At 41.1% G+C, this 14,996-nt stretch overlaps 1 protein-coding gene across 1 annotated transcript in view; it reads left to right on the top strand.

The window, feature by feature from the left end:
- Window positions 1–387: 387 nt before the first annotated feature.
- Window positions 388–14,996, top strand: part of KCNK5 (potassium two pore domain channel subfamily K member 5) — a 34,330-nt gene continuing 19,721 nt past the window's right edge. Inside the window, exon 1 of the mRNA XM_068412991.1 lies at window positions 388–573. Coding sequence (XP_068269092.1) covers window positions 388–573 — 186 coding nt within the window. The remainder of the gene's footprint in view (window positions 574–14,996) is intronic.

Here is a 14,996-nt window from a genome sequence, read left to right on the forward strand (position 1 = left end):
GGGCCCGGAGCACCCCGGTGCGCCCCGCCGGCCTTTCCCCCGGCGGCAGCCCCGCATGCGCGGGCGGGTAGGGGGAGGAAGCGGGAGGGCACCAAATTCAAATCGGTGCTGAGGAGGGAGGGGAGAAAACCGAGGGAAGGACGGAGCCGGGGGGAGCGGAGCGGAGGAGGGAGGAAAGGAGGGAGGAGGCGAGAGTGGGAGGGGAGTGTGGAAGACTCTAAGGGAACGCGGCAGAGGCCGGGAGAGGAGGCACGGCGGACGGCGAGGGAAGGCAGAGGTGTCAGGGGAAGGACAGGGCGGCTTCGGGCACCCACGGCCGCAGCGCGGGGCACCCGCCCCGGCCCGCCCGCCGCGCTACGCCCGCTCTCCCTCCCTCCCGCCGGCACCATGGTGGACAGGGGCCCCTTGCTGACCTCGGCCATCATCTTCTACCTGTCTATCGGGGCTGCGATCTTCGAGGTGCTGGAGGAACCGCACTGGCGCTCGGCTACTGACGACTACAAGCGGCAGAAGACAGAGCTGCTCAAGCAGTTCCCGTGCCTGGGCCAAGAGGGGCTGGACAAAATCCTGCAGGTACAGCGGCCGGGGCCGGGGCTGGGGCTGGGGCTGGGGCTGGGGCCGGGGGGTGCCGGGCGGCGGCAGCAGGTGCTGCCGGGCGCCCCGGAGCGGAAACCACCGCGCCTTTGGGCGGGCGGGCGGGGGACTGCTGCCGGGCTGGGAAACCAGTCGGCTCCCTGGGAAAACCTGACCTTAGCCGCGTCCTCACAAAGCCCGGTGCCTAAAAACTGCCCCTCGAGCGGGAGTGCGGGGAAAGCTCTTAATCATTCCTAACTACTTAATGACAGAGTGATTAAATGGGTCCGCGTTTCTTCCTCTCCCCCCTCACCTCCCCAAGTGGTAACGGAGCTCGGGGTTGATTTCGGTTTTAGCTGGCTGATCCTGGGGGCTGCAGGAGCTCACGCACGGAGCGCGCACCCAAAAGCCCGTCTGCTCCTAAGCCGTGAATGCAGCTCTTGTTCTAGCACCCAGGGTGGTTTCTTCTGCCTCGATGGTTGTTATGAGTAAGGGAAGGTGAAGCCAAGCGTCTTGATCCTCTTCTGTTTGGTCTGATTTCCTTTCCCTCTTCTTCCTCCCCCCCCATACTGAATACACTTGTGAGGAAAACGTGTCTGGGGGTCCGAGTGCGGGTCCCGGTGGTCAGTCGGGGTAAGTGGGGGAAAGGCTGAACGGCTCGCACGGAGGGATGCTTGCAGCTCTTGGGGCTGTTATTTTTACTTTAGGAGAATGACTTCTTTCCAAGCCATAAGGAGTTGATAATCGTCCTATCTCGCTCATCTAGCAGAATGACTCTTCAAAGCTAATTATTAATCAATAGCATGTATCAAATCATAGAGAAGTATAAACTTGGTTAGTGCCTCCTTATGGATGTGGTATCCATTAAAACGTGATGGCAAGCAATGGCGAACCATGAAAAACAGGCTGCTCAGATATGTGGGGCTCCAGTGGTGAGAAGGAGTCATTTGGGACTTGATTTCAGAAATGTTTACATTGACTAGATCTTCTGGTCATTGTGTTTCAGATTTTTTTTTATTTTTATTTTTAAATTCACTAAAAGTATACTAAAATGTTAAATTACAAAAGACTGGGAAAATGGTTCATTAGTTTCGTTGGTGTAATCGGTACGATGCAAGCTTAGAAGAGGGTATGATTCTTGATCTTAGAAGTTTGTGGTTTAAATTCTCTCTTTTCAGTTGGTGGCTGCTTTCTGTCTGCTTCAGATAGCAGAGCTTTCTGGTGGTAGTGTCCTTATCGTTACCATCTTAGTGCATATTAAATGTGTGTTTGTGGTATACAGTGGAACGGGTGGATGGAGGCTTGAAACTATAAAGGGATGTTGGAAAATTAAAGACCTGCTATGTTTTTTGAGTATACTTTTGCTGTTCTGGAGTCTTACTGAAATCTTACTCTAGGTTATATCCCAAACTTGTTTTAACATCCTCAAGAAAAAAACCCTTATTTGGATTGGGATGTGCATTAAGCTTGGCATGCTTAACTTGCTGCAGACATAATGCAGAATCTGGATTCTGGCTCAGTTTAGGATGAAATTCATGTTGGTATGTGGGAATCATTAGTTGGTTTGTTTTTTTTTTTCCATGAGCCTTATCCCAATTAATCCTGAAATGGCAGAAAGATTTTTTTCTTAAAATACAAAATGACAACGAAAAAATGATTGGGCAGTTCATTTGGATGGACTGTATGATCGAGCACGCTGTAGAATAGGGATGGGTGCAGAAGCACTGGGGAGAAAAAAAAGATCAAAATATTTGGTTTGAGTATCTGTCCATAGCACAGTGTAGAGCGCCTTCTCTGTTCAGTGCTGTTAGCTCCTAGTGGTATTCTCATATTCATGTGATTTCAGTTTTGCCTCTGTACTACTTCGAATCATACCTTACGTTCCATGTCCAGTCTTACTGGTCTGATGATCCCTCATAGATATTCTGTTGTCATCTTAAGCTCAGGTTAGCTAAAATGTAAGTTTTACCTTGCTCTTACTTTACTCTTACTGGTAACTGGAAACTTCACTGCCTCCTTTCTTTCAGACTTCTAGTTTTGCTCCTGGTCTTATTCAACTTCTATGTGAGAAGTGATGGGAAGAAGAGGAGTGGCATTTCTTGCAGAGGAGCATGACAGAGTGAAATCTAGCCTAGCTGAACCTAAATGGGGTGGGGGGAATCATGTAAGGACATCAGGATTTCATCCTGAGTAAGTTGTAAAGTATATCAGAAATAGTCTTAGAAATAGTCTTCGTAGTTGTCCTTTCTCAACCACTACCTGTGCTGCTTCTGTTGGGTTTTGCTGAATCTTTAAAACATTACTAACATCTGTTTTATTTCGGCAAATTTTGATCATCCTGTTTTCATATTAAACCTCCAAATTTATTCTCTTACAATACATCCAGAATGTTGTTGATTTGAAAACGTGTGTTTCCACTCCCCCCCATCCCTACCTCTGTTTTGTTCCTCTGAGCCTCTTCATCTAGCCTCTTCCAGGGACTCCTTGAACTTGTTCTTGGGATTTTGTATTATTTGACTGATGTATCTGCTCTTCTCTATCTAATGGCCTTCAGTCTTCATCTTAGAGCCTTTTCTCTCACTCTGCTTGCGGTCCCCACTGACACTAGAGCCACATTGAGCTTTGCTGTTACTTCACTGATACTCTTTTTAATATCCCCATTTAAAACACACTGGATAAAGTTCTTCAAGTATCACCAACTATAGAATTTTAAATGGTTGTTACTAAAATGCAAGGATGCCAAGAAATGTTCAAGTTGAACTAACAATACCAATTTTGTTTCCAGAAGAAGCCTGAAAGGTGACAAGGACTGACTTACTCAGAGACCGATCTCTCTGCTGCCCTTGTTCCCCACCCAGGTTAGCTCTTGTGTTCATCTGAGCCTAATGTTAGCTGTAAGTGCAATGGAAACTCTGGAATGGCTACAAGGTTAGATCTGTAGTGTGATCTTAACCACTTAAAAAGACAAGTAGGTTATCAGCACAGATTCTCAGTTCACATACAGACTGATATCTCTGTACTAACAGTTAAAGTGATTATTAAGTGGGCTGTATCAGGTCAAATACTGTCTAAAGTTTCTATTCTGTAATAAAGATTTCACAACACATTACACTAGAAATACACAGCAGTGAATGTTTATCAAAATGCTTTTAACGCACTTGCAGAAAACTTGCAAGCTGAGTGTTGTAGGATATGCTAGGAAGAAAGCCTTTTTCCCCAATCCTAACTGAGAAATGCCTAAAAATAAACTTGTTTAAAACCAGCTTTTAGAAGTCTCTTATGTGAAGAATTCATTTGCTTTTGATTATTGTAAGTACTATATTACTTATCATAAACATAAGTGGTAGAGAAAGTACTTAAACTCTTCTTGGAGTAATGCTACATAGACCCCAATTTTAAAGGTGACTCACTCTAAACAGTGTATAGGCTGGTTGCTGCCCGCCCATGCTCTTTTGGGAAAAGCCAGTTGCTCAAATGAAAATGGGGCTGAGATGCTTCACATGACAATTTATGTAGGCTTCCAAAGACACCGATCCACAACCATGTATTGACGCAAGGAACGATGTAATCTCTCCTCACTGTGTACAATACCTTGGAATAGAAATGTCTCATAACACTGGAATATCTGCAAAAATGAACATGTTTAATAGTAAAATAACTGTGCCACATTTATTGTCATTGTATAATCTTAAAAGTAGTGTAACACCTTTGTCTGTTGCTAAAAGTCTGTGGCTTGTCCTTGCCACTTCCTGCTGTGGCCTGAAGTCCTGGGACTCTAGGAAGAGGGAGAAGACTGAGAGCCACAGTAATGACACCTTCCCCTACCCTGCAGTAAGAATGAGTTTTGGAGACTGAAGCAAATGTAAGGCAATTCAGTCACTTCCCACTTCTCCAGTTCCTTACTTTTACTCTTTATTGCTCCATCCTGATTGCGAAACATCAGCTTAATGATAAAGGAGCTATTCATGCAAGGAGGAGCCCTCTTGACCCTCATGTCACTATTCACATGAGCAAAGGTTTGCAACACTGGGCCACATTTTATTTACTGGGAAGTCTCTTTTACTGGCCCACCACAGTCATCAAAAAATTGAGTGATTCCCATTGATAAACATCAAAGCTGGTGAAAAGAAAGGGAAGAATCTGAAGATGAGTGAAAATGGTTACTTTCAAAACAGAGCAATAAAATGAAAAGAGAAATTGCTGGCTCCATTTAGAAGCAGACAAACATACTGAGTAAGAGAACAAATAACTGAGCTCTTTATGTCAAAAGCATACAAGATTCTAAACAGGCCTGAGAGATAACTTTAGAAACCTAAATGTTTAGACTTAAAGCCCAGTGCTGCGAACAAACATTTAGAAGACTTTTAAGAAGAGCTTCTGCTAGGATATACATGGCACACACGAGGATTATGCTAAAGGAAATAACAGTTAAGTGGCTTAATAATAGTTTCTCCCCTCTGTTTTTTAAAGCTAGGGTGTCTTCTCCACTCACAAATACCAACAGGTGTATTTACAGGGTTTTGGTTTGTGTTTGAGGATGCTGAAGTTTGCTTCTAGTTTTGTTTATTCTGGGAGTTTGTCAGTTTTATTATGAAACTTTAAAAATATTCTCTGATTCTGAGCCCTGTTTCCCTCAACGCTTTACTTCCAAGCTGATACCTCAAGGTTTAAATCTATGTGCAATACTCTCTCAAGGGTTTGCAAACTATAGTTTCTTAAAAACTTGAGCTAGCTTTTAAATGGTTTTCATTAGTTCAACACTCAATAAAGAGATTATGGCTTATGCTTATGCTTTGTAGAGTGATTTGTTTTCCAATGTAAAGTTAATAGGGGCATACTTTTCATAATCTTTCCTTCCCCTGTGTTCTTCAGGAGGTGCATAAATGAGGTTCTAGACTAGTAGGGTTGGTCTTGGTTGGTCTTTAACTTCCTGATCCCTTCCATCTAAGGTATTGAAGGTGGAGGAGACCAATTGGAGACTGAATTCCTTAGCTGGAATGCCAGATGAGCTGTCCCTTTCAAGACTAAGACTTTTGCACGGGCTGAACAAAGTAAAGCTGAGCAGCTATCAGGCAAGGACGAGTGACTGACAGTGGAAAATCTTTAACTGCAAAATTAACAACTACAATTAATTCCTGTCGTATAAAAACTTGACAGTGCAAATTAAGGCTTATGCCTGAGAAATGGGTATTGCTAGATTTTTTCAAATATGTATCTTTAATTATGCACCCTCTAAGTTCAGCAGGGATGAACTGAGATGAAAATGTAGGACCACTGTCCACAGTGCTCTGTGGCATCTCAGACTATGAGTTATGGATATTACCACTGCAGCATTAGGAGAGGAAGACTGAGGATAGGCAGTACTATGTTATTCCACAGCTTTTCTCTCTGTTTCTACATGCAAAATCATATGTAAGCAGGCACGCTTTTCTGTTGTGGTTTGGTGGTGTTTTTTTTTCTTTTTCCCTGTTTAACCATTAAATTGTTTAAGCTTTATTGGAACATAGTTAAACAAAGCTGATAGCGCATACACTGCAACTCTCTCTCCTGATGGAGCAATAGGAATCGATCAGAAGTTACAATTTTTGTGCCATGGGCTTTTCCTTTTTCCTACTATGGACTTAATTCTTGAGTGCTCGTAGTATGTTGTCCTTCTGTTACTTTAGGATAGAATGTTCGTATTACGTGATATGTTACTGTCTGCTACTAGGTGTGTTTTCTGGCAAGCTCTGCTCTAGAGACCATGGCATGCAAGAAGATTTGCAGATTATCAACAGCTTGTTGTCCTGAAAGATCTTGGAACGCCTGCTTTGGTTCATACTGAATATATGGTTATTGCAAGATACCATCTGTAGCTAGTGAAGATACAGTGTAATGATTTGTACATATTTCCTTTTTTAAAACAAATTGTTGTTTTTGCTTTGAATACTAATTAAACAAAATTAATTGTTTAGCTTTTCTCTGGATGCTGTTGACCTTCAGAGCAATCACAGTTCATGCTGGTACTGCAAGTAGATGTCAACATAGTAACATACAACCAGAAACAAACTGGATTGCAAGTGGCAGTCAGTAGTCTGGTTAGCAGGGAAGCAAGTTAGAATGCTTTTGCACTTTGGTGCTATAGACCTGATGATCACACTGCCTGTATTTGCAGGGATTTTATTTTGTGCTGACTCTTGTATGATCCTATGGATTGAATGCCTATGGCATGCCTTGCCCTAGCAGCATTATTTACAGTCAAATCAGTAAGGAAGTTATAATTTTTTTTTTTGCATTGTGTTGTGTGAACTCTAGTGGATCAAAGGCACTGTTAGGTGCAAAGTAGCTTCTGAAATGTTTTAAACCTCGTACGCTGTTTTCTTACGAGAAAGAAACATGAGTGATGAAAAGGGAGTAGGAAACTAATAATAGGTTGTATAGCATAGCCTCTGTTGAATCAGAAATCAAGTTCTTTTTCTAACAATACGTATATCTGTAGTGTTTCTTTTGATGGACCTGCTTTTTTAACCCCTGTTGTGGGATCAGTTGCTAGAGATAAGCCCATCTGTAGGATTATATTTCTGCCTTAATGAAAAGGTAGGCGTGGGTCGTGATTAAGCAAACTGGCAAATACTAAATTGACTTTGTTCTGTGGCGGCATCTTGCAAATATTGTGTAAGCAGGTTCCAACTGCTGAGAAACAAAACACAGGCCTGTCTGTCTCTTCGAGGTTACAACAGGTGCAAAACAGTCCCAGCTGGGACCTATCACAGGTCTCTGAACTCTAATCCTTCTTAACAAGAAAGATGTCAGTTATTTAACATTAATTTGGACTCCAAAGTAAGTCGTAAGATTGTCACATAATGGCAACTAGTGATGATAGCTAATGGAACTTGAAAATAATTCTACAAAGGATTGTGAAGGTCCTGAGGTGGAAAGCATAGTCAGATATGATACAGTGTTTTTGGTGGCTTGGCTAAAATATCAAATTCATCAGTGATGAGTTGTGCGTGTGACCTCCAAGTGCTCATACTGCTGCTCCTCTTTTCTACTTCCACCTCACTCCAAGGGAGTAAAAAAAGCTTTGGAGGAAAGTTGCTCAAGAATCACGTGTGGTCCCTTGCTAGAGAAACAGCAGCTCTAAGTATGTGTGTTCTGACCTATGAGGAAAGTGAGGCTGATGAGTCTCCTCCAGGCACCAAAGAAACAGGGGAGGTGTTTGGAGCCAAGCAGCTCTATAAAGAGAAGGGGTCTAATCAAACTCACTGGTGGTACCAACTTTTCCCATGGCTTCTCTTGCAGCAGTCTGGCTGGAACCCTCACCCTACTACATGCTCAGCTGTTGCAGTTGCTGCTAACCAGCTTCGCAGACTGTAATGCAAATATGTTAAAATCAAGTTAAATAGTTGAACTACGATAACTTGCCAGTTAAGGTAGAATTTCAACCTTCAGGCCTGTGTAAGTGGTGTGTACATGACTGCAGAATGATAGAGGGCAGTTCTGTAATCAACGCTTGCCTTGTTGGCACAAGGATTTTTGAAGGGCACTGGAGTTTATGCTTAGAAAGTCATTCTCTCTTATTGGTATCAGTGCACTCTGAAAGCTTTTCACCTGTGTCGCTATCAATTTGCCCTTTTAAAATAATACTTGCATGTTTCCGACTTAATTCTTTTTAATAGCTTTTGGGGTGGAAGGCAAGAGAAGGGGGAAGAATAATGAAAAACTTAGAAGTTGCTTCTGTTGTAGCAGCAAAACCAGTAGCTAACTTTATTGTGTCTCTACGCGATTTGTTACAGTAGTACCAGATTTTCAAGGTAGTATCTTAGCTGGATTGCGACTGTAGGATAACTGCACTTTTTCATGAAGATGCTACGTAGTCTCCGCAAGGTCCTAAAGTTGTCAACTTGGTTAATGAAATGAGCATAGATATGTTTATCTTATGTTTAAGAGAACTAAAATATAGTTCACACTCTGAGAGTGCCTTGGCTTTATTTGCATGTGTTTTAAAAATGCTTGCTCAGCTCTGCTACAATTAGAGGGTTGGTTATTTGGACAGATGTCCCCACAGCTGGCTGCTTGTTGTTGTTTTTGTTTCCTAGCGCAGAAGCACTGCAATAAAGTAGTTTCACGCTAGGCATTGACTAGGTGCTTTCAGCTGAATTCTGTGCATTTTTCTTAGGAAAACAGTCTCATTTATTTGAGGTAACTGCAGTTTTTTCTGTGGTTTTTATGACTTTCTGAGCATCTTGTATGCCAAGCAGCTTTTAAGCTTGAGGGTTCTCTACTTAGCAATGTGCAAGTGCTTCCTCTGTCTCAGCTTCTAAGAAGGTAATAGATGCCTGCTGAACAGTTCGAGATGTCAGTTGCAGGAAATCCAGGCTAGGAAGGAAAAGAGTGTAACAAACAGAAGGCAGCAACTACAGTGCTTCTGCCAGCCGATCCTTCTTGCCTTTCATACAGTAGCAAGAAGATAGCAGAGTGGTTTCGCTTTCATACATCCTCAGGGTGGGACAGTTGCAAAGTGACAGGGCACAGAGTCTGTTAATTACCTGCCATATGTCAATGCTGTATGTTACTCTGCCTTCAACTTGTCTCCTGTTAGATGTTTAGGAGTGACCTGCAAATATATAGGAAACTTTAAGAATCTGGAAGTGTGCAGTTTGGTAGTATAAAGCTGAAAGATTTTTCAGTTGACTAAACTTGCGTTTTCACTTATTCAAAACACTTTCTACAGGATATATGCAATGACCTGTTTACCATTGATTTTTGCCTAGGAACTAAATGTGATACGGTACTGAAAAGATTATTGAAGAATTATTGAAGCAGTATCTGCTCTGCTTTTTGTCAAAGTTATTGATTGGAAGCTCTCTTGGGAAGAAAGCCCCTTCTGTGTACTTAGTGCTGAACACAATAAAATAGCAGAAGATTGTGTTCCAGTGTACATGTTGTGTGTGTGTGGTTTTTAATGTTATACTATTCCTGCAAAAATGGGGTTTGTGTGTATGCTGACACAACTGTGTTTAAGAAATATTCTAATGTATAGGCAGCTCTTACCAGTAAACTGATGCTATTGCCAATCTAAACTCGCTCACTCAGCAGAAGCAGCGAGATAGATTAGGCCAGTTATGCTATTACAGGTCTGAGAGTGTCTAGATCAGACTGTTTCCCAGCACGCTTATCTGAGTTACTGATTGCACTTCTTTCTGTCCTGCCATAACTCTGCTGGCTGATCTCTCGGTCTATGTTTGAAAACATTTGTCCAGAGCAGCCTCCTCTCCTGCCCCAGTCCTCCTCAAAGATCAGTCTTGAGCTGATCTAGTGTTGAAGGGATTTGTAGGGAGTAATAGAACAAAATTTGGTTTCAGGTTAATCCCTGGATAAAGCTAAATACATAGTAACAGAAATCTCAAAGCAAATAGTGTTTCTGTGGCAGGCTTTTCCGCCTTGTTACTCCTGTTAACATAAACCCATCACCTTGCTATTCATGCAAAGCATCCTGTCTGTGCTCACATTGGAAGCCTGCCTTGCCTTGTCTCCTCCTCCTGCTGTCTGGTGGACTGATACAGGGAGAGTGACTAGGGTGGTGGAGGTTATGTAAAGTTTTTGGTTGGCCCTGGAAACTTTGGCCTGACAACGGTAGTAAAGGTTCTACCCCAAAGAGTTAGTAGCCAACAGTGTGACTCTTTCTTGCTCATGTTCTGTAGTTCAAAAGTCTACTTGATTAAAAAGGTCATTACACTTAGTACTTTGCTCCGCCCAAGTCTGGTCACTTTTAGTTTTGTTTCATTGATATGATGCTGTTGGGACAAATAAGATTTTTATTCTAGCATGTGTGAGCTCACTGAACTGTCAAGCATGTAACTTTTTTTTTTACTTGTTTCTGCTTGAGATAGATCGGTTGTTGAATAGGTAACGTGTGATGCTAATAGCACACTTTGGCAGCAGCTTCTAGTTTGTCTTCAGAGAAGCAAGAGCTTTAATGTTTGTTGTATTGAAATTTGGGGATGAAATACAAAAATGCTTGTGAACCAAAAGCCTATAACATTTTGGTCCTGGCTACTACGAAACAAACTCCAAACAGTTTTTAGGGTGTTCTAACAAAGTGACTTTCTGTAAATTTCTTAATCTGAAGCATGTTTTTATGCATGACTATAAATGGGAGAGAGCATAATGTGCTTCTAAATGCAATGTTACTTAATGCTGCAATTCATTCTCTGAGTTGAAAAGCTTACTTAGGCCTCTGTAAGCAAAGTTGTCAAGCTTGGATCACCTGTGTTTTGACTTGTCCTAATGAACTATTCTTGTACATTGAAAGTGTGGGGAGCGGGGTGGAAGCTTCATTTTAAACTCAGCTTCCCCTTTTACTTCTCCTGTGTAGTGTCAAGGCTTTTCTGTCCAAATATTCCAGTTTATACCATTTTATGGGTGGGTGAAAATCTGCAAAGATTAACAAGATTGCTGGGTTGCTGCTCTGGGTCTTGAGGCCTTGTATGAATAAGCGAAAAAAAATTGCAACACTTCAAAGATATGGTCCAACCCCTCCCCATCTAGCAAACTAATCTCAGAAAACTGTTTTTATTGACACTAGGATTGTTTTGGTTTAATTTAAATCTACTTAAATCAGTTGCAGCTAAACTGAAATATATTATTTTGGAAACTCAGACTGCTGCATGGCTTAGCATCTGCTTATGCAATCGGTACCAGCTCTGTTGCAATAGTCTCATGTAAACACCGTCTGCTTCTAACACTGCCTAACATAGGTCACCAACTGGTGTGAGGGCTTGATTAAACTCTTGACTCTTCTGCTTCCACTTTCTTATCTCTAAAATGGGGACAACAGCATTTTCCAAAGCCCTTTTAAAGGGGAGTTGACTACTTTAGTCAGCATGCATGTATTCAGATAGGAAGGAAGCCTAACCTGCTATTACAGATTATTCCAATTTCTTAATTTCAGCTGAAATTGCAACATAAAAGTTGTTGTAATACTTCTTTTTTTCCCAAGCAAGGAAAAGTGTGGTATAAGCATATTGGCACAGAAGCCCTCAATTTAAGCCATATTAATGAAAGCTATGAAATCGTCTGATAGGTTTTATTTTCGAATGAGAGTAATCGGAAGCCAAAGAAAAGTTGGGGCACTCAGCATCTGCAGAACAGCTGCAGTTGTCATGCAGCAGTATCCTTTAGTTAATTTGTCTTCAAAACATGTCTGTGTGGAACTTGGGAAAGTGAAAAGGAAACAGTTCTATAATTGCATTAATCACAGACCAAGGGAATGCTGGTAAAGCACGGAATATGCTTTTCTTCAAAATAGTTTATTGACTAGTTCGTTAGACTGGAATCTAGTCCTGAAATTAATAGGGAAAAAAAATCCTTGTCAACTGTTAAATTCTGTAGTCATGATCTGTCAAAGAAGCCAGCTGCCTTTTCAAAACTGTTGGTGTTTACATCCATTGTACATAAGTGGAAAGGTGGAATAAAGTTAAGCAGCATTAGTTCATTCAAGCATAGGATCTGCAAGTATCACAAATAGGTAAGCTTCAGCGTTCAATTCTGCAATGACAAAATAGTTCCAGTTAAGTGAAACTCATAATTCAGCAAATTAGTTATTATTTAACTCTGCAGAAAGCCACTAAAAGGAAATAACCTTGTTGATCTCTTTCCATTAATATCCCTCACATTGTTTGTCCTATGAATTATGACTTATAGGAAAATTAACTGCCCATGCTATACATCATACACAAGCAAGTCTTAAACAGTGCGTGCTGTAAAAATATTGACGTGCCTCCAAGAGGTTAATATCCCTACAAGTTAGAATTTTTTTTCCTGAGGAAACAGTAACACCTATTTGTACTGCAGAATGGAAGCAGAGCTCCATTTGTTCAAATGACTTTTTTTTTTTTTAAATGGGCTCTTACCACCTAAGTCTCACTTGACTTAACATTTCATCCTAAAATAGAAACTACTCCAAAGCTTGGGTGTTTATTGCAGAATTAATTCATTCTCTTATTACAATAGTTTACTCTTAGTCTTCTTTTTCACACATCTGGGCTGGGAGGTCACTAATAAAACATGCTGTTAGCTAGTTGTTATGGCAAAGAGAAGGTTAGCAGCAGGACGGCGAGGGTTGGTAGTGAGGGGAAACTTAATCATTTAACTGTAATGGTTCGATTTGCCAAAAAACCTCAAAATTCACCATGTAGCAGCTTATGACTGCTTGACTTCTTATCAAACAGTGGCTTTAAGGTCTTCAATCTGCATGCTTGATTTCATTTCTAAGACTGAAAACTGCCGATGTAGCCACGAGGGAGTTCATTATTACACACTTAAGGTACAAAACCAGCAATGAATGTTTCCAAAGACCTGACTACTCACAGCTTTTCTGTCAAGTCACATGAGCAATGCTGGCTTGGCCCAGCTTGCCTTGGTAAGGAAGAAGGGACATGTGCTTAAGTCCAAACTTGTTTGAGCTGAACATCCTTTTGTGGCCTTATTCTTGAATTTACTGCGTGAAAACTGAATCCTCAGACTTGAACATTCCTTTCAGTAGAGGTAGTTTGGGAAAGCACTGGGGAGTTTCCATGCGGATGGAGCAAAAGGCAGAACAGAGAACTTGTTGCAGACCGTGAAATCAATAAGCATTATCCAAATCCTGGCTGGGCAGAGTACAACAGGTTTCCACAAACACACATGTACGCAATGTGAGGACTTTTTAGAAAACGCTTATGTGTCTTTTGACTGAAAATTTCTCAAACTGCCTATTTTTAAAATACTATTTTGTGAAATAGAGGTTTAGGATCGAAAGCTGCAAGGATAAATGTAACTCTTGCTTTGCTTTTTATAAAACAAAAGAACAAAGACCTACCCTTCTTCAGTCCCCCCTCCCCCTCAAGTTGTGTAGTGTTTCTGCTGCAATCCTTGATTAGTGTTCTGTTTCCATTATCATCTGGAATATTTTCATGCAAAATTTGCTTAATCTGAAGAGGATAGTGCTTGTGTTATGTCTCTAGCTGTAGAAGTAACAGCCGTATCTGTAAACCTTCAGAAGAATAGCACTTTGTACAAGTAGTGAGTGCAAATGATCATTACAACATCACTAATCTTGACTTGTACTTCTCTTAAATGTGGCCTTAAGGTGAGGCTTCACAAAATCAGTAGGGCAATGTGTCCACTTTGTAGAACCACTCGTGTACTCGGTAAAGGAAGTGACACGTATTTTATGATGCTTGAGCCTTATTGAAAGACCTTTTTAAACTCGTTAGAAGTGTGCCAGGAAAAAATATGAAACAAGTTTTGGTTTTCTATTTATCAGTACAGTTGTTTCTTTCCAAGTAATTTGTTTTACTCCTTAGCATTTACCTCTCGCCTACTCTGCATCGTGTCAGTCCTTGAGGAAGAACTCCTGCGTGCCTTTGAATGGTGCCACAGAAAATGGTGAAATTGTTTACTCTTTCTCACAACTTCTGTCTGAAGAACTTCTCTCTTACTAAGATGATTTTACTGTAGGACAATAATATGCTCTGCGATGCATTATAATTGTAATAAAGATTTCAGATCCAAAATCTTACCTGTAACACCACATTGTAGAAATATTTACGTTAGACGAAACCAATCACTGTTAAGTTGGATCTTGGTTTAGACAGGGAGGTTCATCTACACTACCATGCTGAATACTTTGATTAAAAAGTATTGCATAGGTTGAGAACCTGGTTTGATTTACAGCTTAATTTCACTCATGCTCAGTTTTTTCATTTTGTTCTTACACCAACCCTGGGCTTTGGTTTAAATGGCTTTTGTTTTGTGGTCTTGTGTTGTAGTTTCTGACGCAGTACAAATAAAGCAATGCTATCCCCTCTCAGCCTTTATTTTTGCAGTACAAATTGCTTTGGCTGACCCATAATAGTCTCCTCATTCTTCTAGTCCATGTCTGCCACTGTTCCCATTTCTTGAAGGTGGATAACCAGAATGGTAGAAATTGCACCAGCTAAGTTTCACCAGCGCTTTGCAGAATGACAGCAAGACATCAGGAAATGGATTTCAAGCATCTAGCTGTTCCTTGAAGTTCTTCCCCTTTTGTTTTTATTCATGTGCTTCTGTTGTTGAGGTGCCTAAACTGTGTGACTGGACTGATGAGATATAATGAAAAAAATGTATTTCCCTTGCATTTACTGCTGTACATTATGACAGTACTTTTATGTCAGAGAATGGGAAAGGAGAGGCAGAATAAATTGAAGTGAGTGACTAGGACATCTTAAAGCTGACTTTAAAAATACCCAATTTTTGAAACATGGTTCTACATTAATATATGTTATCCTTGAAACTAAAGCAGTAATGATTTAGTGTACACTTGGCCAGGACTGTTTGCAGACCTCTCAAATCAGCTGAGCAATAGATGTTTGAAAAAGGTGTTTATGTTGAAGGCATGTCAAAGTCTATAATGTCACCAG

This window comes from Nyctibius grandis, chromosome 1 (genome assembly GCF_013368605.1).
Source record: "Nyctibius grandis isolate bNycGra1 chromosome 1, bNycGra1.pri, whole genome shotgun sequence".
NCBI lineage: Eukaryota > Metazoa > Chordata > Aves > Nyctibiiformes > Nyctibiidae > Nyctibius > Nyctibius grandis.